The 23,320-nt window shown below is 45.6% G+C and overlaps 15 protein-coding genes and 1 non-coding gene across 16 annotated transcripts; 8 read left to right on the forward strand and 8 right to left on the reverse strand.

The window, feature by feature from the left end:
- DBR1 (RNA lariat debranching enzyme) lies at positions 1–1,104 on the reverse strand (the record flags this gene model as incomplete). The annotated part of the gene is made up of 1 exon (XM_037284250.1): positions 1–1,104. The coding sequence occupies one exon, from the start codon at positions 1,102–1,104 to the stop codon at positions 1–3; it is 1,104 nt and encodes a 367-aa protein (XP_037140146.1).
- A 110-nt stretch (positions 1,105–1,214) lies between these two features.
- Positions 1,215–3,131, reverse strand: SDH1 (succinate dehydrogenase flavoprotein subunit SDH1; the record flags this gene model as incomplete). Its single annotated transcript, XM_037284251.1, has 1 exon — positions 1,215–3,131. The coding sequence occupies one exon, from the start codon at positions 3,129–3,131 to the stop codon at positions 1,215–1,217; it is 1,917 nt and encodes a 638-aa protein (XP_037140147.1).
- A 361-nt stretch (positions 3,132–3,492) lies between these two features.
- Positions 3,493–5,421, forward strand: AVT3 (Avt3p; the record flags this gene model as incomplete). Its single annotated transcript, XM_037284252.1, has 1 exon — positions 3,493–5,421. One exon carries the CDS (start codon positions 3,493–3,495, stop codon positions 5,419–5,421), a length of 1,929 nt encoding a protein of 642 aa, XP_037140148.1.
- Positions 5,422–5,583: 162 nt separating this feature from the next.
- Positions 5,584–7,005, forward strand: RPT1 (proteasome regulatory particle base subunit RPT1; the record flags this gene model as incomplete). The annotated part of the gene is made up of 1 exon (XM_037284253.1): positions 5,584–7,005. One exon carries the CDS (start codon positions 5,584–5,586, stop codon positions 7,003–7,005), a length of 1,422 nt encoding a protein of 473 aa, XP_037140149.1.
- Positions 7,006–7,165: 160 nt separating this feature from the next.
- Positions 7,166–7,798, reverse strand: RPC25 (DNA-directed RNA polymerase III subunit RPC25; the record flags this gene model as incomplete). The annotated part of the gene is made up of 1 exon (XM_037284254.1): positions 7,166–7,798. The coding sequence occupies one exon, from the start codon at positions 7,796–7,798 to the stop codon at positions 7,166–7,168; it is 633 nt and encodes a 210-aa protein (XP_037140150.1).
- Positions 7,799–8,031: 233 nt separating this feature from the next.
- LTV1 (ribosome biogenesis protein LTV1) lies at positions 8,032–9,396 on the forward strand (the record flags this gene model as incomplete). The annotated part of the gene is made up of 1 exon (XM_037284255.1): positions 8,032–9,396. One exon carries the CDS (start codon positions 8,032–8,034, stop codon positions 9,394–9,396), a length of 1,365 nt encoding a protein of 454 aa, XP_037140151.1.
- A 181-nt stretch (positions 9,397–9,577) lies between these two features.
- Positions 9,578–10,213, forward strand: MRP8 (Mrp8p; the record flags this gene model as incomplete). Its single annotated transcript, XM_037284256.1, has 1 exon — positions 9,578–10,213. One exon carries the CDS (start codon positions 9,578–9,580, stop codon positions 10,211–10,213), a length of 636 nt encoding a protein of 211 aa, XP_037140152.1.
- Positions 10,214–10,294: 81 nt separating this feature from the next.
- NOP9 (RNA-binding RNA processing protein NOP9) lies at positions 10,295–12,274 on the reverse strand (the record flags this gene model as incomplete). Its single annotated transcript, XM_037284257.1, has 1 exon — positions 10,295–12,274. One exon carries the CDS (start codon positions 12,272–12,274, stop codon positions 10,295–10,297), a length of 1,980 nt encoding a protein of 659 aa, XP_037140153.1.
- Positions 12,275–12,473: 199 nt separating this feature from the next.
- Positions 12,474–14,183, reverse strand: CCT8 (chaperonin-containing T-complex subunit CCT8; the record flags this gene model as incomplete). The annotated part of the gene is made up of 1 exon (XM_037284258.1): positions 12,474–14,183. One exon carries the CDS (start codon positions 14,181–14,183, stop codon positions 12,474–12,476), a length of 1,710 nt encoding a protein of 569 aa, XP_037140154.1.
- Positions 14,184–14,463: 280 nt separating this feature from the next.
- Positions 14,464–14,536, forward strand: HG536_0Etrna4M. Its single transcript has one exon. It is a non-coding gene; the product is annotated as a tRNA-Met (tRNA).
- A 169-nt stretch (positions 14,537–14,705) lies between these two features.
- Positions 14,706–17,168, forward strand: VPS53 (Vps53p; the record flags this gene model as incomplete). The annotated part of the gene is made up of 1 exon (XM_037284259.1): positions 14,706–17,168. One exon carries the CDS (start codon positions 14,706–14,708, stop codon positions 17,166–17,168), a length of 2,463 nt encoding a protein of 820 aa, XP_037140155.1.
- A 42-nt stretch (positions 17,169–17,210) lies between these two features.
- MAD2 (spindle checkpoint protein MAD2) lies at positions 17,211–17,813 on the reverse strand (the record flags this gene model as incomplete). Its single annotated transcript, XM_037284260.1, has 1 exon — positions 17,211–17,813. One exon carries the CDS (start codon positions 17,811–17,813, stop codon positions 17,211–17,213), a length of 603 nt encoding a protein of 200 aa, XP_037140156.1.
- Positions 17,814–17,959: 146 nt separating this feature from the next.
- On the forward strand, positions 17,960–19,013 carry BET4 (Rab geranylgeranyltransferase BET4; the record flags this gene model as incomplete). The annotated part of the gene is made up of 2 exons (XM_037284261.1): positions 17,960–17,962; positions 18,033–19,013. 2 exons carry the CDS (start codon positions 17,960–17,962, stop codon positions 19,011–19,013), a joined length of 984 nt encoding a protein of 327 aa, XP_037140157.1.
- A 9-nt stretch (positions 19,014–19,022) lies between these two features.
- On the reverse strand, positions 19,023–20,096 carry CTK2 (Ctk2p; the record flags this gene model as incomplete). The annotated part of the gene is made up of 1 exon (XM_037284262.1): positions 19,023–20,096. The coding sequence occupies one exon, from the start codon at positions 20,094–20,096 to the stop codon at positions 19,023–19,025; it is 1,074 nt and encodes a 357-aa protein (XP_037140158.1).
- A 41-nt stretch (positions 20,097–20,137) lies between these two features.
- HCA4 (RNA-dependent ATPase HCA4) lies at positions 20,138–22,447 on the reverse strand (the record flags this gene model as incomplete). Its single annotated transcript, XM_037284263.1, has 1 exon — positions 20,138–22,447. The coding sequence occupies one exon, from the start codon at positions 22,445–22,447 to the stop codon at positions 20,138–20,140; it is 2,310 nt and encodes a 769-aa protein (XP_037140159.1).
- Positions 22,448–22,701: 254 nt separating this feature from the next.
- PML1 (Pml1p) lies at positions 22,702–23,319 on the forward strand (the record flags this gene model as incomplete). The annotated part of the gene is made up of 1 exon (XM_037284264.1): positions 22,702–23,319. One exon carries the CDS (start codon positions 22,702–22,704, stop codon positions 23,317–23,319), a length of 618 nt encoding a protein of 205 aa, XP_037140160.1.
- Between the last annotated feature and the right edge of the window lies 1 nt (position 23,320).

Below are 23,320 nucleotides of genomic sequence, written 5' to 3' on the forward strand. Positions count from 1 at the left end.
TTATATATTCGACAGAAATCTTTTGATGAAGTTCGCTGTCTGTTCTTGCTCCCGTCTCTGGATCCCTGCCGTGTACTGCGGTATTGCGTACTGAGAATGGTCGGTGCCCTCGTCTCTGCTCTTGGCTACTGGCTTCGACACCTTGTCCCCCGCGGCTATCCTCTGCAGGTTCGAGATGAATTCAGGATCCCAATACAGCGTGTCTCTGTCTTGGTAGGAAGGATGTGAGGTATCCTGTTCGACCTCGATTATTTCAAGCCAATTTCTCCTCGGAAGACATTTGTCGAGCGCTAGGAACCTAGTGGTGGCCTCTTGCCGATCGTCTTCACTGGACAAATCCAATTCCAGTTCGTCGTCGTTCTTCTTCCGCTTGTTATGGTTGATGATAGCTTCATAGCGAACATGCAGATGAGCACTCAGCCACCATTTGGGCTTCAGCTGTCTCAGCAATTGCCAGCTCTTGGGATTTCCAAGTCGTCTCATCTGAACGTCTCTCTCAAAGAAAGGCTTCCTTCTCAACAGACCACGTATATCACCATGATATACCACGCCGTCTGGCCAATCATGACTGAGCATGATATCCAGCCTTTCCTCTCCATCCATCATGAACAGTGGCAGCATGTCGGAATTCCTTACATGGTACAATTCGCGAACTTTGGATAGCCAAGCATGCGATTCTTCGATGGATTTCCAACTCATCCTTTCTCTGTTAAAGTCCCACTGCTTCCAGATGCCACTAAGTGAGCCAATTCTAACGCCACGGTACCATAGAACGTTCGAGTAACCCATGTAATATATATCTCTAGACACATAACCACCGTGGGGCAGAAGCATGAGATGTCTCATGGCTTCATGGTTTCCGCCAATGAATAGAGTAAGCACCGGAGGCTTCAAGTCATCATTATCATAATATTCTTTGAAATCTCCAATCTTCTGGTACTTCTTAGGTATGCTGATGGATTGAAAGTCGTTCTTATCACGAATACTTTGGAAGTCACCGAGAATTAACAGAAGATCAATGGCATTTCGCTCATGAATTTGTGCCACTTTACTGAAAACTTGATTCAAGTCACCATGACAGCAGCCCTGAACCGCTATTCTCATCGTACAGATCTTCTGGTCCTCGATTACCTTTTTTCTTGCGTTAATAGTCGAAAGTTATAAAGACATGATAATAAATATATAGATAGAGCAGCGAGACTATGCGAAGATCTTTAATAAGCTCTTACTGCCGGTGGTACTGGTTTACATTCGTTTTCGTCCAAGGTTGTTTGCACAACACCTCTGTATCCTAGACGGACAGGATCAGCCGTGTTCTTTTGCCACGACAAAGTGTGCTTCAACCAGTTTTCGTCGTCTCTCTCTGGGTAATCTTCTCTTGCGTGAGCACCACGAGATTCCTTTCTTGCAGCTGCAGAAGCTGCCGTCTGTGTTGCATTTGTCAATAAGTTCTGTAGCTCCAAGGTCTCTACAAGATCGGAGTTCCAGATCATGGATCTATCAGAGACATGGACGTCCTTGAAAGTATTGTCCACTTCAGTGATGTTTCTGACACCGGCGTCCAAAGTTTCCTGAGTTCTAAACACAGAGACATCTGCTTGCATGGTCTTTTGCATGTGTAGTCTGATCTCAGAGGTTGGCCTAGAACCGTCTGCGGTTCTCAATTTTTCTAAATTGGCAATTGATTCCTTGCCCAAGTCGGAAGGCAAGGGCTTGTGAGGTAGACCCGGTTGTAAGCTATCTGAGATCGTGTGAGCAACAGCACGGCCAAAGACAACCAAATCTAGTAGCGAATTAGCTCCCAGTCTGTTTGCACCGTGCACAGAAACACATGCGGCTTCACCACAGGCCAACAACCCTGGGATTACTTTCTCCTCACCGCTGTTCTCGTCAATGGTCAAAGCTTCACCATTCCATTTCGTTGGGATACCACCCATGTTGTAATGAACGGTGGGCAACACTGGAATTGGCTGTTTTGTAACATCGACACCGGCAAAAATAGCTGCCGTCTCAGAGATGCCCGGTAGCCTCTCCTTGAGCACTGAAGCTGGCAGATGCGACAATTGCAAGTAGATATGGTCCTTATCCTTGCCGACACCTCTGCCTTCCTTGATCTCTAGAGTCATGGCACGTGACACGACATCTCTACACGCCAGGTCCTTGGCCGTAGGGGCATAGCGCTCCATGAACCGCTCACCTTCGCTGTTCACCAGGAAGCCACCCTCACCACGGGCGCCCTCGGTGATCAGACAGCCAGAACCGTAGATACCAGAAGGATGGAACTGCACAAACTCAAGATCCTGCAATGGGAAGCCCGCACGTGACACCATCGCATTACCGTCACCGGTACAGGTGTGGGCAGAAGTGCACGAAAAGTACGTTCTCCCGTAGCCACCGGTGGCCATAATGGTCTTGTGGGCCCTGAAACGGTGGATCGTACCGTCCTCCTGGTTGTAAGCGATCACACCGACCACCTCGCCGTTGTGCGTCAACAGGTCCATCGCGAAATATTCGATGAAAAAATGCGTGTTATGCCTCAATGCCTGACCATACAGCGTGTGCAAAAGCGCATGACCAGTTCTATCTGCCACGGCACACGTCCTGTACGCCTGTCCTCCCTTACCGTATTCCTTGGACTGTCCACCGAATGCTCTCTGGTAAATCCTGCCGGACTCAGTACGCGAGAAAGGCACACCAAAATGCTCCAGCTCAATAATAGACTTGGGAGCCTCTCTCGTCATGTAATGGATCGAATCCTGGTCTCCCAGCCAATCTGACCCTTTGACTGTATCGTACATGTGCCACTGCCAGTCGTCCTTATGCATATTCCCGAGAGCCGCGTTGATACCACCCTGTGCAGCCACCGTGTGAGATCTGGTAGGAAACAATTTCGAGATACACGCAGTCTTGTAGCCTGCCTCGGCAAGACCAAAAGCAGCTCTAAGACCAGCACCACCGGCCCCCACCACCACACAGTCATACTCATGGTCCACCACATGATACTTAGAGCCCTTCATCGGATTGGCATCACCCTGCACATCGCCAACCGTCTGTAATCTCACACAACTTTTCGAAAAATGCCTTTTAAGCGCTCCAAGCCTTAAGGCAACATTACTCCTCACCGACAACATTTTACAACGTAAAACACTTTCAACACCACGGTATCAGCACCAACCAATCTGTCTCAGCCTTCGAAGAATCTTACTGATTGCCTTCCCAGAGTACTCTGCTCATTGCTTAGTTATATATACCGGGGCGACTAAGATCAGTCTCTTTCCCCGAAAACTCTCACGTGACCTTTTCCAACCACCGGGATCGCGGCGCCGAGCTCGCTCCGAAATTTCGCGGTTAACTCCGGGACTCCGAGAAGTGTCACAAATTCTTGACATTTTTTTTTTCAACAATTAATTTTTCGATTTACTGACGCGGATGCAGGTCGTTGTATACGTGGTCACAATGTAGGTGGATTTGTTGAAGTACTCGTCTTTCTATATGACGGGTTGTACGAGTCCTGATCTTAGTTTACACGAAGTAGATGAGCGTCCCGAGATGGTTTCCCACATGTCGCCTAGTGCTTCAAATGTCTCGCTGGGATCCCTTGCCGGTCAGGGTGGACTCAACATCAGCAGAAGACCCAGTACAACAGCAGCACTGTTAAAGAACCCGGCACGTGATGAGGATATGGCTAAGTCGTATGGGTCTGTTAATCGTGAGAGCCAGCAGACACTGGAGATAGTGGCTCGCCATTTGGTTCAGAGTCCTAATAATTTGCAATTGCAGAGCGGCGACATCACTAGAGATCTTTACAGATGGACACAGGACCACCCGGTGCCGCTTCAGAGCGGCGATTTGGTACAGCCTGTGCCGCAGCGTAGGCGAAGGTCGATGAGTTTCTCTGGAGTGTCCATTCACTCTTCGACGAATCAAAGCTTCTTGCAGCAGGGGGAGCAGCTGCCGCAGACGGCGATGAGCCACGAAGAAATCACGGCGCCCGGTGGGTTCAGAAGATCGTTCCTGTTGCAGCAGCACCAGCAACGATACGGGGACGACGCCCCGCCGCCGAATTTCTTTACCAGGAATTTTATCGAGTTTTTGGCTCTGTATGGTCACTTCGCGGGTGAAGATCTTGAGGAGGAAGAGGTTGAGGAGGTGGAGAGGTGGGAAGCGCGCGATAGGGATGACGAGACTGTGCTGCTGGATCGTCGGGAAAGAGAGTCGAAACGTCACAAGGCAAGCACTTTCAAGGCGGTGCTACTGCTTTTGAAATCCTTCATCGGGACCGGGGTGTTGTTTCTGCCCAAGGCGTTCGACAACGGTGGCTGGGCTTTTAGCGCGGTTTGTCTGCTTGTCTGTGCGGTGGCGTCGTTCATGTGCTTCGTCTCTTTGATAGCCACCAAGGACATGGTGGGCGTCAACGGGTACGGCGACCTGGGCTTGAGGCTCTTTGGGCCCAAAATGAAGTTTATGATCCTGCTTTCGATCGCTCTGTCGCAAATTGGGTTTTCTGCAGCCTACGTGGTCTTCACAGCGACAAACTTGAAGGTGTTCTGCGAGAACGTGCTGGGCGTGTACCGTGATGCTGTGGGACTGGCAGGCTATATCTTATTTCAAACGCTACTGTTCATTCCGCTGGCATTGACTCGAAACATCGCCAAGCTGAGCGGCACGACACTTGTGGCGGACGTGTTCATACTGCTGGGTCTCATCTACGTCTATTACTATCCTTCCTACTACATCTTCAAGCATGGCATTGCGTCCGAATCGATGCAGACGTTCAATAAATCGGACTGGTCACTTTTCGTTGGAACTGCCATCTTCACTTTTGAGGGCATCGGGCTCCTGATCCCGATCCAGGAGTCCATGGAGAAACCCGCTCTGTTCAACAAATGTTTACTTGGCGTGATGGGTGCAGTCACCCTTCTGTTTATCTCAAGCGCTCTCCTGTGTTACGCAGCATTCGGTTCCAAAGTCGAAGTTGTCGTTTTGCTCAATTTCCCACAGGACTCTGCCTTCACCAAATCCTCACAACTGCTATACGCATTGGCGATTCTCCTCTCCACCCCTCTGCAACTGTTTCCAGCTATTCGTATCCTAGAAAACTGGTCTTTTCCTACAAACGCTTCAGGGAAACACAATCCACGCATCAAATGGTTGAAGAATTACTTCCGAGCTGCCATTGTGATCCTCACGTCATTGGTCGCATGGATCGGTGCAAATGACCTGGATAAGTTCGTATCTCTGGTTGGCTCCGTCGCCTGCGTCCCATTAATCTACGTGTATCCACCTTTATTGCATTTCAAGGCCTTCAAGGACAGAGGCGCCTCCAAACTTTCACTCGTGGCAGATCTATCCATCGCCGCCATCGGCATACTGATAATGATCTATAATTCCTACCAGAGCACGTTAATGTGGGGCTCTTGAATGGCTTATAAGTCTTCATCACTATCAATTTGAGTCTTCGTATATTGTGATTCCTTGGTAACTTACATCTAGTCCAAAGTATAAACTATAAGGGCTATTTGCCACCGAACCAACGGTAACTCGCCAGTGAAGTCGATCTTGCAGGGAGTATAGTGATTTACAATGCCGCCAAAGGAGGATTGGGAGAAGTACAAGGCGCCAGTTGAGGATGAGGCTGAAAAATCAGCTGCCGATGAGAAAAATGTTCCTCTAACAGAGGGAGATATTCAAGTGCTTAAGACATATGGGGCAGCACCTTATGCTGGCAAGCTTAAACAGACTGAGAAGGATCTGAAGGATATAGAAAATAGAATCAAGGAAAAGGCAGGCGTTAAGGAAAGTGATACAGGGCTGGCACCTTCGCATCTTTGGGATATCATGGGAGACAGACAAAGATTGAGCGAAGAACATCCCTTGCAGGTTGCTCGTTGCACCAAGATCATCAGGAGCAGCGATAATGAGAATGGGAACCGAAACGAAGATGGGCTGGATTCAGCCACTCTCGCCGGAAACGGTCTCGAGGCTAGCGAGTCTCGTGAAGCAGCTGAAGGGGACGACGATGAGGGTGCCAAGTATGTTATCAATTTGAAGCAGATCGCTAAGTTCGTGGTGGGACTAGGCGAGCGAGTATCTCCGACGGATATTGAAGAAGGCATGAGAGTGGGCGTCGATAGATCGAAGTACCACATCGAATTACCCCTTCCTCCAAGGATCGACCCTTCTGTGACTATGATGACTGTGGAGGAGAAGCCGGACGTTACTTACAGCGATGTAGGTGGTTGTAAAGAGCAGATTGAGAAGTTGAGAGAAGTGGTAGAGCTACCTCTGCTGTCCCCAGAAAGATTTGCAGCACTTGGTATAGATCCACCTAAAGGTATTCTATTGTACGGACCTCCCGGTACAGGTAAGACCCTTTGCGCTCGTGCGGTTGCCAACAGAACAGACGCAACGTTTATTAGAGTCATTGGTTCAGAGCTGGTTCAAAAGTACGTTGGTGAAGGTGCACGTATGGTGCGAGAACTATTTGAGATGGCCAGGACGAAAAAGGCATGCATTGTGTTCTTCGATGAAATCGATGCCATTGGTGGCGCGCGTTTTGATGATGGTGCAGGTGGTGATAACGAAGTGCAGAGAACTATGCTGGAGCTTATCACACAACTGGATGGTTTCGATCCTCGTGGTAACATTAAAGTCATGTTTGCCACGAATAGGCCCAACACGTTGGATCCCGCTTTGTTAAGACCGGGCAGAATCGACCGTAAAGTGGAATTCTCGCTACCAGACCTGGAAGGACGCGCAAATATTTTCCGTATTCATTCAAAATCAATGAGTGTTGAGAGGGGCATAAGGTGGGAACTTATTTCAAGGCTTTGTCCGAACTCGACAGGAGCAGAATTAAGATCGGTTTGCACAGAGGCAGGTATGTTTGCCATCAGGGCCAGAAGGAAGGTAGCAACTGAGAAGGATTTCTTAAAAGCTGTTGAAAAAGTCATCAATGGTTACAAGAAATTTAGCTCCACTTCTCGTTATATGCAATATAACTAGTTGTGTAGTAAGATGCATAAACTTCATCGGCATAAACATGCCAGCGCGAGGGACTTGTTGCTGCCCAGCGTTGGACAGCTCTGATTGAAATTTTTTGTATAGTACATAGTATATGCAATGCGAAATAGTAAACAAATTAATTTCGGGCATCGATTCACCCTCACTCCCACCAGCTCACCACACCCATGCCGTCAGTTTGACAACTGCCCAGTATAGCGTAAGCGGGTGGCTTTGTAACTGCGGTTTGCGGTAAACCTTCCTCCATCTCTTGCTGCTGAGCTTGCTCTTCCAGCTCTCGCTCTTTAGGTGATTTTGGCTTGACATCCACAAAGATCTCCTGCTCTACTCTGAATCTAATCTTCTCATTAACATCGAAGTAAAGTTTCGTCTCTTCATCCATTGGCCAAACCCAAGCATTATCGTCTGGAGAGTAGTAACAACCTTCGAAAAGCATCTTCTTGGGTATAAAGATATCGTCGAATAGACCAAGCAAAGACACTTTGATGCCCTCCGCAGTGCACTTCGAAACCCAGCCTGTGATCACTTCGCCCGCAAAAGGCTTGAATACAAGTGCTCTGAAGGTCACATATATATATGAAGCTCCATCACCTGGCTTCAATTGGCCTTCATCCACCTCTAGTAAATCATAAATCGTAATGCAAAGCCCAACATGCGGAATTATCTTGTTGGCGAATTTCTTATTCAACTGGTGAGTCACAGAATACACAGTATCTCGATGAAACTGATCCGGAGCAATTCTGACCAGGTCATTTATCTTACTCAGTATAAACATAGATCCCAGCAGCACTTATTCAAGTGCTCGACTTGCCTTAGCAGCTACCATTGAGCTGAACATCGGTTATAATTGGTATTATTTTTCAATGTCCGTATTTAGTGACTGAAAAATTTCAGGTCAATAAACTAGATGCGATACGAGATGAGATGAGATGAGATAAAGTGCTAAGAAAGCGGTTATCTCTATCTTGGTCTCAATTCTATCAATTGATTGGCAATCGACTCCAGAACATGTCGAAGAGATTCAGCAAGAAAAATGCACAAAAGTACGTTGTCGTTCACAGACCGCACGATGATCCTCATTACTATGATTCAAACGCTACCGACCATGTTCTGGTTCCTGTAGCTTCTCCAGGACAAAAGCCTGGTTCAAAAGACACGCAAGGGATACTGGAGCGAAAATCGGCTTCACAACGGTTGGAGAAGCGCAACGAACACTTGGGTGAAGCAGCTCTATATGGGATTACTTTCGATGACTCCAAATACGACTACACTCAGCATTTGAGACCCATTGGTAGAGATCCTGAGAACTCATTCTTTATCCCAGCGAAGACGAGTGAGCCCAAGAAGAAGTCCCTTGACGATTTATTGGTCGAGCCTAGATATGGGGACGAACAACAAGCGGCGAAAGGGAGCAGCTCTGTCTTCCAGAGAGGGATTGCCAAACCGGAGTACCTGCTCCATCAGCAGGAAGTGCCTGAAGAGATCAGTGGGTTCAGACCAGACCTGAATCCGGCATTGCGAGAGGTGCTGGAAGCGCTAGAAGACGAGGCTTATGTGGTCAACGACGACATTGTGGTTAAAAAATCTGATTTGAAGACGCAAGAGGGTGCAAGCGAGCAGGATAACGAAGAAGACGACATATTTGCAGAGCTGCTCGAAAGCGGGCAAGCCGAAGATGCAGAAGCATTCGCAGACCAGCTGGACGAGTGGGACGTCGATAACCTGGGGGATTATGAAGAGGAGCAGTATCATGAAGAGCTGGCTACATTCGCAAACGTTGAGAACCTAGAGGACCTGAGAAACCTCGATTACCAAGCGGACGTCAGAAGGTTCCAGAAGCAACAAAAGCAGGCCAACGACACAGACGGCGAACTTGAAGAGCTCGAGAGTCTCAGCCCAGAACTCGAAGACCAAGACGTCCTCGGCGATCTGCCAAGCTTCGCACAGAAGGCGGGCAAAAAGAGGAAAGAGCGTCGCAAGAAGGGCGCTATGTCCGACGTCTCTGGCTTTTCGATGACTTCGAGCGCCATTGCACGTACTGAGACAATGACTGTTTTGGACGACAAATACGACCAGATAATATCGGGCTACGAAAACTACCAGGAGGAACAGCTAGAAGACGAAGACAACTACCAACCGTTCGACATGTCCAAGGAGCGGCCCGACTTCGAATCGATGTTGGACGACTTCCTCGACAACTATGAGCTCGACAGCGGCGGCCGCAAGTTGGTCAAGAAAGACGAAGAGATAGACAGGCTGAAGCGAGCTGCCGATGAGGTAAGTAAAGGCAAGTTGTCGCAGCGAAGAAATCGCGAGAGAAACAACAAAGCGGTCAACAAAATCACAAACACTCTAAGCGCACTACAACTGTGAATCATTACAGAGCTCTAGCCGCTTGCAGAGTCGCCATAAGCAGCTAGAAGCTGATTCTTGAAGAGTTGGCAGGATCACGTGATCTCATTAGCACCATTGATTAACAGGGAGACGAGGCTGACAAGAAGGGTTCACTTTGACTAACAACTAGAAGGTATAGAAGACTTCAAATAGGATCGAGATGTCTAGTGAATTGGAATTGTTGAAACAGCAGGTAGCTGAATTGCAGGAGTTGGTGAAACGTCAGAGTTTGATCATTTCAAAGACTGGTCAAAATGTGTTGGAATTGCAAGTGGCTAGGCAGAAGGCCGGAGTGGAAGCGTTTGGCAAAGCACCTGCTTCCAAGTCTGGTTCCCAGGTTGAAGCAGCAGACTATGCTACAAACGAAGATTTGGTGCAGTTAGTCGGAGAACTTCAGGGACAATTGGAAAATATTGAGGAGAGGTCGATTAGGAGACTGGTGAACTCGACAAAAAGCGATCCAAAGGATTTAATATCGCCTTTACCCAACTCGGATGCTGAAATTCCTGCAGAAGGCTTCTTCCCGAGATCGTTGGAGGAATTCGAGAGAATCTCTGACACGGCGTTGTACAAACTAGCCAAGTTTTACGAGTTGTTGCCTCCAAGTTTGAAGGAACAAGAGCAATTCGAGGACTATCTTGAGGGGAAAGTGGAAGAGTTCCATATCAGTGAGATTAAAGACGAAGAAGTGGAGAAAGAGTTGAAGAAATATTCTTCCGATCAGTTGGAGGATGTCTTCAACGATGTGGCTCGCTACCTTGGCTTGAAGTTGAGAAGAGGTACTTCCACATGGTGATAGCCTGCTTTTGTGGTTATTCCGAGTTATGTGCTCGTTCCTATATTACATTTTGTGGCGGAAGTATGTATGCGTATCTAATTAATGCGATCTTTTTACATGCGCTTGATTATGATCTTGTTCTCTGTGACGCTTCAAATCTCTGCCTTGCTCTTTTGGCTGGAGAGGCTTAGCATCAGGGAATATTTCAAGTTCTTGCTCTTTGATCTCTCTCTTCCAGTCCCATCTTTTTCTAACATACAGCTCCATCTTCCAGTTCTTCCACACCTGTCTACCGTAAACACTATTCTTCACCTTCTCAGACTCGCCGACCAATGCAGAGGCAATGCGTTCCTTGTATAATGTTAGCTTCGCTGTGAAAACCCAAAGTTTATCCATGATGTGGGAGCCGTAGGCGTTACAAGCTAGATTGACGACATCCTTGCTCAGTACATTCAACAAAAGCTTCCTCTTGATGGTATCAACTCGCTCGGGTTGCAGCACATGCTCCACGACATGCGAGAACACGCCATGGTAACACATCTGCAAAAGCCTTTCCTCCGGTAACGACAACATACTTTCGATGGTTGCAGATAAGAACTTATCGTCATAGTCAATGATTTTCTCCAAGAACAAGGATCTTCTTCTCTCCTCTGCCGTAGGCCAATCGTCTCTCGTGTTTCCTAAGGTGGAAGAGTTCAAAAGTAAACAGGACTCTAGGATGTTTTTATCTGATGACTCTTTGGGGTAATATTTGGCAATCAATTGCTCGATGACCTTCTCTCTTAGGTAGTTGTCCTGCTTTATGCTAGCGTTAATAATTGAGGTTCCGAAATCCATATTTGAGTTTAGCAGCATACTCAGTTCAGGTACTACTGCATCCAAGATTTCACTAACCTCTTTATTCTTGAGAGTCTCAAGCAAAGCTTGTAAAACAAAAGCGGCTGTGGAATCTCTTTTGGCGAGTTTGGCGATTCTGTCCTTCATATAGAGGACATATAACCTTTGAACATATTTCAGTCTAGCATGCATAACAACGTTCTGCAGAAAATGAGAGCCAACCGGATCGGACAGGAGATATTCCACAAATGACTCTTCCTTTGAGTCCTTCTCCTCGGAGGTATTGAAGGCCAACCTCCAGAAAGACCGGTCTCGATCAAATATACCTTCCACCTGTATTATCAGCTGTATTACGGGTGATGCTACTTTGTCGACACAATATTCTCTAAACTTAGTCACTTCAGTGGGACTTATCTCAGACCTCGACTTGGCGTCTCCAGAGAACTGTTTGTACAACGTGCTCATCATCTCGCGTAGCTCTTTCTTAAATGATTCAGGTGTCTGATATGCCTTGTCAAAGTCCTCATTGTCTTTAATATCTATCATTTTACGAGCAATTTTGGACTTCTTGGAACGTAATGCAGAATTGTTCATGGTGCTATTGGGTAATCTCTTGGACGACAAAACCAATATCAGTATTCGCAGAACGTGCGACGCGTATTGCTGTTTAATCATAGCTTTCAGATGGCTCTTAAGTTCGTTCAGCATGAACAAAAACATGTTCTCCATAGTGACGTGCACATTACCGTCTCCCATTGCAGCTTCATCAAAACTAGGAGTCAAAAGCTCCTTCTCAACTAACGCTGCGCTTCTAACGAATAAGGTCTCGAGAACATGAGAAGCATACTTGTGACAAGCTAAGTTGAAGAAAAACCCATTGCAGGCTTTAAAAATCGCTTTCAACTGATCGTCGTTACAATTCAAAATGACACGTTCAACAAGTTTTGAGCAGATCTGCGAAGTGACTAACTTAAGTTCCTTGCCTTGAAACTCTTCAAAGACTCTGGTAACAAAATGACTTTTCTCCTCCGGAGACTCGAATGCATCCATGGCTAAAGTTGCTTCCGTTTGCTTAAAGTACTCTAATTCATCTCGATCCAAGATACCAAAGAACGTTTTAGGATCCGAATCTTCGGAATTGTCTGCTCCATGAGCTTCGTGTTCATCAGGCTGTTGCTCGATGGCTATGAACTCATCTTTTTGAGTTTTTTTCAAATGTTTCCTTCCTCTCACTTTCCCCATGTCTAAATCTTGCAAAGAAGCTGTAAAGGTGCTGCTACGGTCGCAATTGATCAGAAAGATGTGCTCCTAGATGACCTTTCTTAGTAGCTCATCGCTAATTCGAAAAGTTTTAGGTCTCTTAGCCTGGTGAAAAATCATAGTAAACGATCACTAGGCAGTATTATACAGTATTGATATTGTATGTAATTGGATTACTAGATTAATCGTCGTGATCCCAGTTGCCTGGCCTTGGACCTTGTGGGGGAGGTGTGGGGCCACCAGCCCTCTTAGCCATGATAATCTGGTCGATCGACAAAATTGTTGTGGCGGCCTCTGTAGCGACATTGATGGCGAATTTCTTTGGCGCGAGCATATCGTAAATTCCTTCTTCCCTAATGTCCTTCACACCTTGCGATGTTTCGTTTTGAATGTCAATGCCTTTATATAGGCCGTCATCGTTTTGCAGCTCTTCTTCGCCGCTGATGATTGTGTGAGCAGCGTATAAATTTGGGAGAACATCATTGACGTCTAGGCCCGCAGTTTCGGCCAACGTACGTGGCACGACCTCAAAAGCTAGTGCAAATTGCTTGATGGCTAGCTGCAGTAGACCCGGTGTTCTCTCCCCATAGTTTGTGATTCTTGAGACGAGCTCGATCTCCGTAGCACCGGCCCCAGGAAGCAATTTACCACCTGCTGGTTTCATCAGTCCCTTGATGGCTGCGACACCATCATCGATTGCTCTTTCGATATCATCCAAGTTATTTTGAGTGGCACCTCTCAGGACGATGGTAGCCGTTCTCGTAATCTCATCTAACTCCTGCTTGAAAACAGTTACTCTATCACCTCCTATTTCTGTCGTCTTCACTGTCTCCACAATACCGATTTCTTCAGGGGTTGGAGCACCTAGTCTTGGCAGAGGAGTTGCTCCGCAAACTCTGCAAATTCTTCTTAGTTCAAACTTGCTTGGAACCTTGAGCACTAAAATCTTGTATCTGTTCAGATAGTGCAATGCTAGCTCACCGACTCCGGCGCCCGCTATAACGCAGGTAATGCCCATGTCGGCGATTTCCTTCATCATCCCATCGATCTGCTCCTCCTCACCTTTGGAGAAGTCAAGCATTTCTTGTGCGTTATGCAAAAGGACAGTTCCCTTGGTCTCTGTGTTGGCAATATCGATCGGACAGGTAAAGACCGCAACCTTATGCTTTACGCCCTCTGGAAGTGATTTGACATGACCCTCTGGCTCACGGTTAAACACCATGCCTTTGATAACAGTAGAGTTGGACAAAGAGCCACCCATTATTTTGACTACTCTGATGGAATCGACGTTGAAGTATGGCGAGCTGGATTCAGACCGGGGCAACACATGCGACACCGCTTCAGCAACCAGCTTGCTCAACAGATCCTCGCTTCCGTATTTTTTAGATGAGATCACTGGTTTGATTACTTTAATCAATTCATCTTTATCTGTCTTCTCAGTGATCTCCCCGATGACTAGCTTATCCAACTCCTGTAGCGTGAAGTTCTTGGCCATGTTGAAACCTTGAATGATCTCAACAGCTGAAAGGCCTAAGGCAATTAGCTTTTCGCACACCATTAGAAGCTCGCCTGCTAGAATCATCACCAAATTGGTGTTATCACCCATGTCAATCTTCTGTTGTTCCGTGGCCATCACCAGAACTTTCACAGCAGGATGGACGATATCCAGTTCTCGAAGCATCGTGGCCGCATCGTTGGTAACAATAACTTTCCCCAAATGATTCACAATTACCTTGTTCCGACCACATGGACCCATTGAAGTGAGACACATCTGATGTATCTCACGAATTGCATTGATCGACTTGTTGATTTGCCCGTCGGCATTGGAGTAACTATTGTACCCCTGCTTGAACAGACCACTGTTGGGGTTTTGAGGTAGTTTCAATGACATCAGTAGGACTTAGGCACCTTCTGCTTTTGTCTGGCGATGACTTGTCGAAGGAATAACAGTTGAAGTTAAGCAACTCGCTTTTTTCAAATTTTGCCACCTTCACTAGGAAATTTTGAGCTGAGGATAGTAAGCATGCTCTTTTGCTGAGCAAGTATCGACTTTCACAAGAATAAGGAGTCGTGGTCGATTTACAGTTGAAAAGGTCCTTGTATAGTAAGTTACAGTTCTAGAATTCTCCTTCATTACAATTTTAAACGCAATTCGAACATCCAATTTCTGTGCTTCAGTAGCTCAGTAGGAAGAGCGTCAGTCTCATAATCTGAAGGTCGAGAGTTCGAACCTCCCCTGGAGCACTTTTTTTCCCTACCGCTATAACTGAAAAATAGGCTATAACCAACTTGGAATGTAACTTGTTCTCTTGGATGAATAGATAGGAATGGTAGACGTTTACGACACCTATTTCCTTTCCTTCGTCAAGAGCTTCTTTCACCTCTGAGCTGCTTTTATTCGTTTGGTTTCTAGATGATATCTAATGATTTAAACTATGACCCTTTCGAAGATTTAGCAACCATCCTATCAGCTAGAGAATCCCTTGATGAGATCGATCGTTTGATTCACGCTACAAGAAAGTATAAAACGGATTTAGAGACAGAAATTCTGAAGGATAGGGAGGATGAAAGTTCGTCCGAACAGATCACTAACGTTGAATTCGATTTCGAGAAGATCTTTCGGGAGATTGAGGAGACTAGATCGTTTGCGTCCTCCACTCAATCGACGATCTCAGGGCTCACAGAAGGAATCTCTCATTTGGACAATGCTAAAAGGAACTTGATCCAATGTATGACGCTTTTTCAGAATTTGAAGATACTGACAGACTCTTATGTTCAGTGCAAAAGCCTACTCGAGGGCGACAATTATAAGGAGGCGGCGTCTTCTTTCAAAATCATGAGTTCTTTGGCAGAAACAACTTTTAGGCCTTACAAATCTGTGGATGAAATAAACAAGTTGCTAAACTCCATTTCAAGGCTGCGAATGGACACTTATGAGAGTATAAAACGAAGCTACGGTAAAGCGCTAGGTGGTAAAGTGCCCGAGGGGCACAGTCTAGAGCGGGAACTTCGAGAAGGCGCCTGTGATCTGCTCGAGTCTGGGACCAGCGGCAAAACCCAGATTATCGATTGGTGTGTTAGTAAACTGCTCTATGAAATGCGGGAGATTTTCCAAGTTGACGACGAAGCTGGATCTTTGGAAAACATATCACGAAGGTTCATCTATTACAAGAAGGTCCTGAACAACTACAACACATCTTTTGCCAGGTTCTTTCCCCAGGAATGGGAAATCCCTTTGAGGATGACGCGCTCATTTTATGAGTCGACGAGAAAGGACTTGCAAATTTTACTCAAGAATCAGCTTCTTCACGATAAGAATTCATCAATTGATCTTTTCATGCGTGCATTGCAGGACACCTTGGATTTCGAGAAGTATATAGACGTGAGATTCTCCAGAAAGCTTCGAGAAACCAGCCTTTCGGCTTGTTTTGAGCCGTACATATCTCTGTGGATTTCTCACCAGGACAAGCTGATGGAGGAGAAAATGTTATCTTATATGTCTGCTGGTACCGTGGATTTTTCAAACAACTCATTGGTTATTCCCTCGAGCGCTGATTTGTTTAGGACTTACCGGTCTGTTCTCAGTCAGACTTTTGAACTAATCGAAAACAAGACGGATGAAAAGATTCTGCTAGCACTGGCCACGTTCTTCACCAAATGGCTAGTCACGTATTCAAACAAGATCCTAAAGCCTTTGCTCTTGCCAGATAATGTCGATATCCATAACAAAGAGGAAACGATCAAATATACGGTCGCTTTGATAAACACAGCAGATTATTGTTCAACTACCATCGACCAGTTGGAGGAGAAGCTGACTGCGGTTAACCAAAATTCAAGTAGAATCTCCGACGCATTTATCAGCGTCAAAAACCTTTACGGAGAATTATTAACAAGCGGTACAAATTTACTACTAAATCGCATTCTCAAGCTGGACCTGGATTTCGCCTGGAAGGAATTCTACAACACGGATTGGGCACATGTGCTTGTGGAAGATTACAGTCGCTATGCGGTAACCTTGAGGAATGTGCTCTCCTTTTCATCATCTGATGCCAGCTTGAGCACAAAGCCTGCTCTAGAAATGATCTTGACTCAGTTTAATAGAGACGTGTATTGCTGGAACTTTTTGGACAAAGTTATTGAACTCATTGCGCATGAATTTACAGGACATATAATACGCTTGCTGCAGCGTACTCCACCGCTCTGTAACTTAGGCTCGCCTCGAAAATTCGATCCTCAGAGAGTCATCAACATCGGAGAGCAACTATTACTGGATCTTGAACTGCTGAAGCACACCCTCTTGACTCTTCCCGATTCAGTGGCTAGCGTGACTAACAGCTCCCAATCTGCATCATTCAAGAGGGTACGAAAACATATGGACGTCGACTTGGATCGCATTTTGCAATTTATCAAATTGTTGGTTATCCCCGTCGATTCTGCAGACGATTATTCTGAGACATACAAACAACTAACAAATGGCAACTACAACTCTTCGGTTTGGGCCTTTGTCTTAAGTCTGAAGGGTGTCCCATGGGATTTGGCATTGTGGAAACAGCACTGGAGTGCGTTTGATCTGGATAGTGACGAACAGACTGGTAATGACGAGGGAAAAGATATTTTAATTTTCCAGTGGAATGTGCAGTTAATTCGCCAATTCGAATTCAACATGGGACGTGTGCAAGATCCCGCCTGGAGCAAATTCATCAAGAATGATCTCAAAATTTCTACACCATCAAGAACTCCCTCTAGGACGCAGTTCAGGAACCCCGTTATTCAGACTGATCTACGGCAACAGCAGCCGCAGTCTCAACCAAAATCGCCTGTCGCAAACGTGAAGAACCTAGTATCAAACTCGAGATTTTTCAATAGAGGATTTTGAAAACCTATAATATATCAAAAATGCAAATAATAGCTGCCATATCTAATGTTTGTAGCTAACTTGGGCTGAAACCCTATGATCATCGGTGCGGAAACTCTTGAATTGTACGGTTTCACCATTACTAATGGTCTTACTGTCTGAGTCACTCCACTCAAGAGGTACCTTGGCATTGGCATCCGTGTAAGCCAACACATTGAAAGTGTAGTTGCCTTCATTCGCCAGTTCTGGAAGGAAAGTGACACTGGCTGTTATTTGTCTTATAAGTGCTCTTATTTGATTCTGTGTCTGATCAGGGTCTACTTGCTCACCAATCCTACTGTCCTCAGCATCTTCATCCTTACCAACGTGGTGAATGTCAAAGGCCCATCGCTCAACGACTTCACCTTCATCTTTGTCCACAACGCATAAGACCAGCTTGTTGCATTTTCTGCCTATTAGCCACTTATGCACCTGGAGTAGAACCACACGAATATATGCCTTCAATTCATCATCGGTAGTCTTGAGCAGCGTTAAACCATACTTCTTGGCAGTTGTGAAGTCGTCTTGGGGATACACACCTCGCTGGTATAGGATAGAATTGATGCTATACTCAAAAAATTCAGTAATGGTCTTCGTGGAGCCTCTCAATGAGATGGGTCTTGACATTCCTATGATGAGCGTATCCCAGTAGAGTGATCTGATTTTGTCGTAGCTATGGTCTTGCAGTTGAGATCGAGCTTGAACTTGATATGATCGAAGAATTTCAATTATGGAAGAACTGCCTAACAGATCAAACGTAGTATATCCTAGTGATGGTATGTTCAATAGGCTTAGGATGTAACCTACGTGGCTTGATTAGCTACTAACTATCGATTGTTTCTATAGCACGGTGTCAAGAGGAAGCAATGGACTCAAGAGCTTCTGAAGCAGAAAAGAATTCAGGATCAAAGAAAGATAGCAAGCTACAGAGAACTAGTTGATGAAGTTTTGAAATTGCGAGACGATGGCTGCTTCACTAATGAGTCCCTGAAGGCGACGACCAGATTGCTGCAAGCGAATCCAGAATTCAATGCGATTTGGAATTACAGAAGGGAGATCGTTGATAGACTAGCTCCATCGCTGGATTCTGGATTCTGGAATGACGAGCTCATGTTTACTCTAGTGCTTTTGAAGCAATATCCCAAGGTGTATTGGATTTGGAACCATAGAATATGGACTTTACAACACCATAGTGATCGCACAACCACTGTCTGGGAGAATGAACTGGCTATGGTAAGCAAGCTATTGCAACTAGATGCAAGAAACTTTCATGGATGGCACTATAGAAGGCTCATCCTCAATAAGCTCGAGAAACTAACGAGTCGTAATAGAGATGCGGACGAGTTACAGTATGTCACACAGAATATTAACAAGGACATATCTAATTACTCAGCATGGCACCAAAGGGCATCACTTATTTCGAGTTTATTTGACAACCATGAGATTGCTGATGAACGGAAGTTCATCCTGGATGAATTCGCTTACATTACAAACGCTATCTTTACCGATGCTGAGGACCAGTCAGTTTGGTTTTACACAAAATGGTTCATCAAATATGTTAATGTATCGAAGGTTTTGGGTCATGGAGAATACATAAGACAGTTGCAGGATCTGAAAAGCAACATCATTGCCATCAATCAAGATGACGTGGAATTCTCAGGTAAAGAGAATAACTGGTGTCTCAAAATTTTGATCTTTATAGAAGGCATCGAGCAGGAACTAGGACTGCAGATTGAATCTCACTCAGAGGCTTATTTGAAGCAACTGATCATTGCTGATCCGTTGAGGAAAAACAGGTACCTAAGTTTAATAGCCAAGCGGACCTGAGCCTATCAATTAAGGCTTACTTGTCGTCGAGTGGTTTGCCTCGTCAGCCACTAACTGGGCTGAGAGAACGTATCTGCGTTCTCGTATTGAGTAATCTCTTGGTGTGGTTAGATATGCATCTGCTTCGATAGCCTTTTCAGTGATCTCCTCAAGCCCAAACTCCTGGCCTGCATTTTTCTTTAATCCAATGAATGTATCGATACTAACTGGCGGGATGCCTTCCGGCAAATTATCCGGCAGATCGCTGACTGTAAAAGAGTTGATGTAGAAATTCAGGATATCGAAATAAGCTTGGCTTACCGATTTTTCATCAGCTTCAAATGCGTTGTATCTTATCTTTGGCCAGCCAGTCTTTCCATGTACTAATTCATGTGCGGTCTTAAGTACTGCAATGGCAATTATATGCTGGGGTACCATTAACAGTATCTCCAATTTCAGAACATCATATGCAATTATCCACGCCAAATGACAAGTTAAAACTTCCAAATTCAAGTCTTTCCCTATTTTCACTACGTACTCATCGATGTGGACCATATTGTTCACCCTATAGTCGAAAGCGCATGCCTCCAGTATTCGGAGCTCTATTTGAAGGACCCTCTTTTTGAAGCCATCGATGATCTCCGGCGTTACCTTAGCAGCACTTCGTAACCTCAAAGAAATGCTGCAAATTTCATTCGCCTTCTTGATAGTTTCCACTTGCTTGCAGCTCAGCAGCAGACAGCTTGTAGCTACAGTATGACATAACTCAGTCTCGAACCTGTTGAAGACGTAGAACCTCTGATAGAAATAAATGGCAGTCTCCAAAGTTCTTCTAGGAAACTTCAACTGGACGCAAATGTCGCTTAAAAACTTGAAGATAGCGATCTTTTTCTGATTATATGCTCGCCGATCTGGTATGGTGCTGTTCTGGAGCTTTGAAAGCTGTTTTTTTGTGAGATAGGGTCTCGACACGAGCAATTGCGTTTCAAACTTGGAAGACATGATAGCTGTCGAGCCTCTTGACCTTAACGAGTTCCATCTCGACAGCTCATCGCTTGGAATAATGTCGAGGGCCTGAAGTAGAGAGCCGTTTACACCAATCATTCTCAACGATGACTATTAAACTAGTTATAATGCAAATTCTATCAACTTTCAATCAACCTGGCTGTGAGCGATTCCAAATCTTCCAGAGTATGTGGTTCTTCAACCTCAATAAAGTCGCCGTGATCTTCAACAACTGCGGCGTGGCGCTTGTAGTTAACGGATTTGTGCTTCTTGCTTTGGCGACCATTTTCGTCTGAATCCGACTCGTAGTCATCTTCCATATCGTCGCTGAGATTGCCCGTACCCAGTTGAGCAACCGTCTCTGCCTCATCACTGTATTCTTCGGCAAGTTCGGCTTCCATCTCCCTCCTCATTGCCTCCAAACGCTTTCTCTTCTTCTCCTGCCGTTTTTCCTTAGCCAGCTTTTTATCATCAGAATCAACTGCTGCCATAACTTTTGTCTCTTTCTCGAGAAACTCTTTCTTCTGGCTTTCAGCACTACCTTTCTTATGAAACTCTTCTTCTCCCTCTAGCTCATATACCGGATGAGCGGTTCCCTCATCATCGAAGACCATTTTTGTCGCATTACCTTTAGACGATAGCGAGGCTTTCTTTGAGAGTGCTTTCTTGATCGATCTCTTTGACGTTGGTACAGTGAGTTCAGGGAGCTCATCCTCATTGAGCTTGTGATTTTGACGTTTTACAGTCATGAAATTTTCATCCTCGTCCTCCTGCGCGTTCGATTTAGTTATGTTCAGGTAATGTTCGCTTAGGACTGTTTGGTTCTTACGTCCAAACATCTTATCATATTTAGTCTTCACTTCCCTTGTCTTCTCATTGATGGGTTCGCCATCCTCGGAGGTTTTCGATAGCGACAGTAGCTGTCTTGAGGTGTTTTTCAAAGTCTTTGCACGTTCGATGGCCTTCATTCCCTTTATCTTAATCTTTGGAGCACCGGGCAAACCAAGAGACTGGGCGAACTCTTCGGTGGGCAGATCTTCAAATTTGAAAACTTCCTTGTCCTTTTGGATGTATATTGATCTGACGTAAGAAATAAATGCCTTTTGGCCCAGATACTTGAGTTCGGGGTCCTTGAATAATAATGACTGTAGTTGAGGTTTGATCGATTTCTTTTTCGATTGCTTGATCGTAAGCAGGTTTGGCTCTATGTTCTTCGTCTTCAACCGCTTCAGGAAACCTTCTTGCTCTCGTGGAGTTAGCATGATCAGAGATTTGCCGCGCTTCCCATATCTTGCTGATCTGCCAACTCTGTGAATGTACGTATCGACGTCTTCTGGGCAGTCAACTTGAATCACCCAATCAACGCCGGGAAAATCGATACCTCTGGCGACCACATCCGTAGCGATGAGACAAACCTGCTGAGCTCTGCTGAACTTATCTAGCGTCTCTGTTCTTGCTGTCTGTTTCTGTCTGCCGTGAAGATGCATTAGTGAGATACCTGGTTGCATCTTTCTGAAGGTCTCATACACGAAATGCACCTGCTTAGAGCTTGAAAGGAACACAATCATTTTACTCTTTAAATGGGTCTTGATAAAGCTGAATAAAATATCCAATTTGTCGGCGAGCTCAACGGTTATGTAGGATTGCTGCAACGTTTCCGGAGTTGACAGCCCATTCTCTCCGTTATCCGCATGAGCACTTTTAGGCGCCCCGACAGTTTGATAATCAGTTAAAGACAATCTCGTTAGATCATCCAATGACTGAGATTGCGTTGCGGAAAACAGCAGAGTCTGCCTTGATGGCGGCAAATTGCTCACTATCGCGTCCAACGTTTTCTTGAATCCCATATCCAGACACCTGTCGGCCTCATCCAGCACCAGCATTTGCAAATTGTCGGTATTCAACCCAACAGCCTGGTCCATATGCTGCAAGATCCGTCCCGGTGTCCCAATAAGAATATTGATCCTTGAGATTCGCTCCGATTCAAACTTCACATCCTTTCCCCCAATGACCAGCCCTGCAGAAAACGAAGTGTGGCCACCAATCTTAGTCAGCACTTCGTAGATCTGCATAGCCAGTTCTCTGGTCGGAGATATAATAAGAGCTCCCAGCCCGTCGAATTCGGTCCATCTCGCACGATAAAGTTTCTCCAGCACAGGAACCAGAAACGCCAACGTCTTGCCCGAACCAGTCTTGGCAGCACCGAGAACGTCGCGATTTTTCAATGACACTGGAATTGAGTCGCGCTGAATCTCGGTAAGCTTCACAAAAGAGGCCTCCTTCAGACCTTTTAAAGTAGCATCGCTTATGGGCAAATCCTTGAAAAAAACAGCTTTCGAAGTCTTCGGATCGTATTCTTCGATTCTTCGCTCTAAATCATTGATATACTCGGCTTCTTTCTTACGCTGCTCCTTCCGTAGAGAAGTCTTAGAATTACGAACTTTTCCCATATCTTAATCTAAACTCTCTGCTTGCTGATTAAGCAGGTCCTGACAGAAGAGTTGGGTGAGTATCCTGGCTCAATTACTATACTTAAGCTATCGAGATGAGCTGCGATGAGCTGCGATGAGCTGCCAAAAATTTTTACTTCGAGATATTGTTATCACCCTGCTTTAACGGTAATACCGATGCTGAAAGCTGATGGAGGTTATTTAGTTATTAAGGATGCCAGAGCAGCCGTAAGATTGATGCTATTGGAGGTCTCATGGAGATGTGGAGGAAGAGGCAGTCTGGCGAAAATAGAACACAGCTGAAGAGGTCCAAGCAGGGGCTGCCGAAGCAGATTCTGCCGAAGTTTGAACCTTCCGGGTTGCTAGAATTGGAATCGAATAGTAAGGAGGGAGTTTTACTTAAACATGTCGAACCGTCAGATGCTCGATGTCCGAAGGATTTCTGGGCCAAGAATAGGGTTCCGTTGAAAAATCGACATATATTCCAAGCAGTCCTGTACAGGAAGGGAGAAGAGGTGCCGATGAGAACATACGATTTGGAATTAAAGAGTAGTTATATCATCGGCCGAGGCGTCGGAAGGAGCTGGGATGATAGCGAGGAAAAGGAGGTCGTCGTTGCGGATATCGTTATCCCTGAAGAGACGTGCTCAAAACAACATTGTGCGATTCAATTCCGAGAGGTGAGAGGACGATTGGCAGCCTATGTGATTGATCTAGAGTCGTCAAATGGGACAAACTTGAACGGCGTTAGATTGCCAGCAGCTAGGTACGTGGAGCTGCGAAGTGGTGACATAATTAATCCCAGTGCTGTCGCGGACGATGAATCCGACTACGATATTGTCTTCGTAAATGCAAATTTCCAATCTATGTAAG

Source organism: Torulaspora globosa, chromosome 5 (assembly GCF_014133895.1).
Source record: "Torulaspora globosa chromosome 5, complete sequence".
NCBI lineage: Eukaryota > Fungi > Ascomycota > Saccharomycetes > Saccharomycetales > Saccharomycetaceae > Torulaspora > Torulaspora globosa.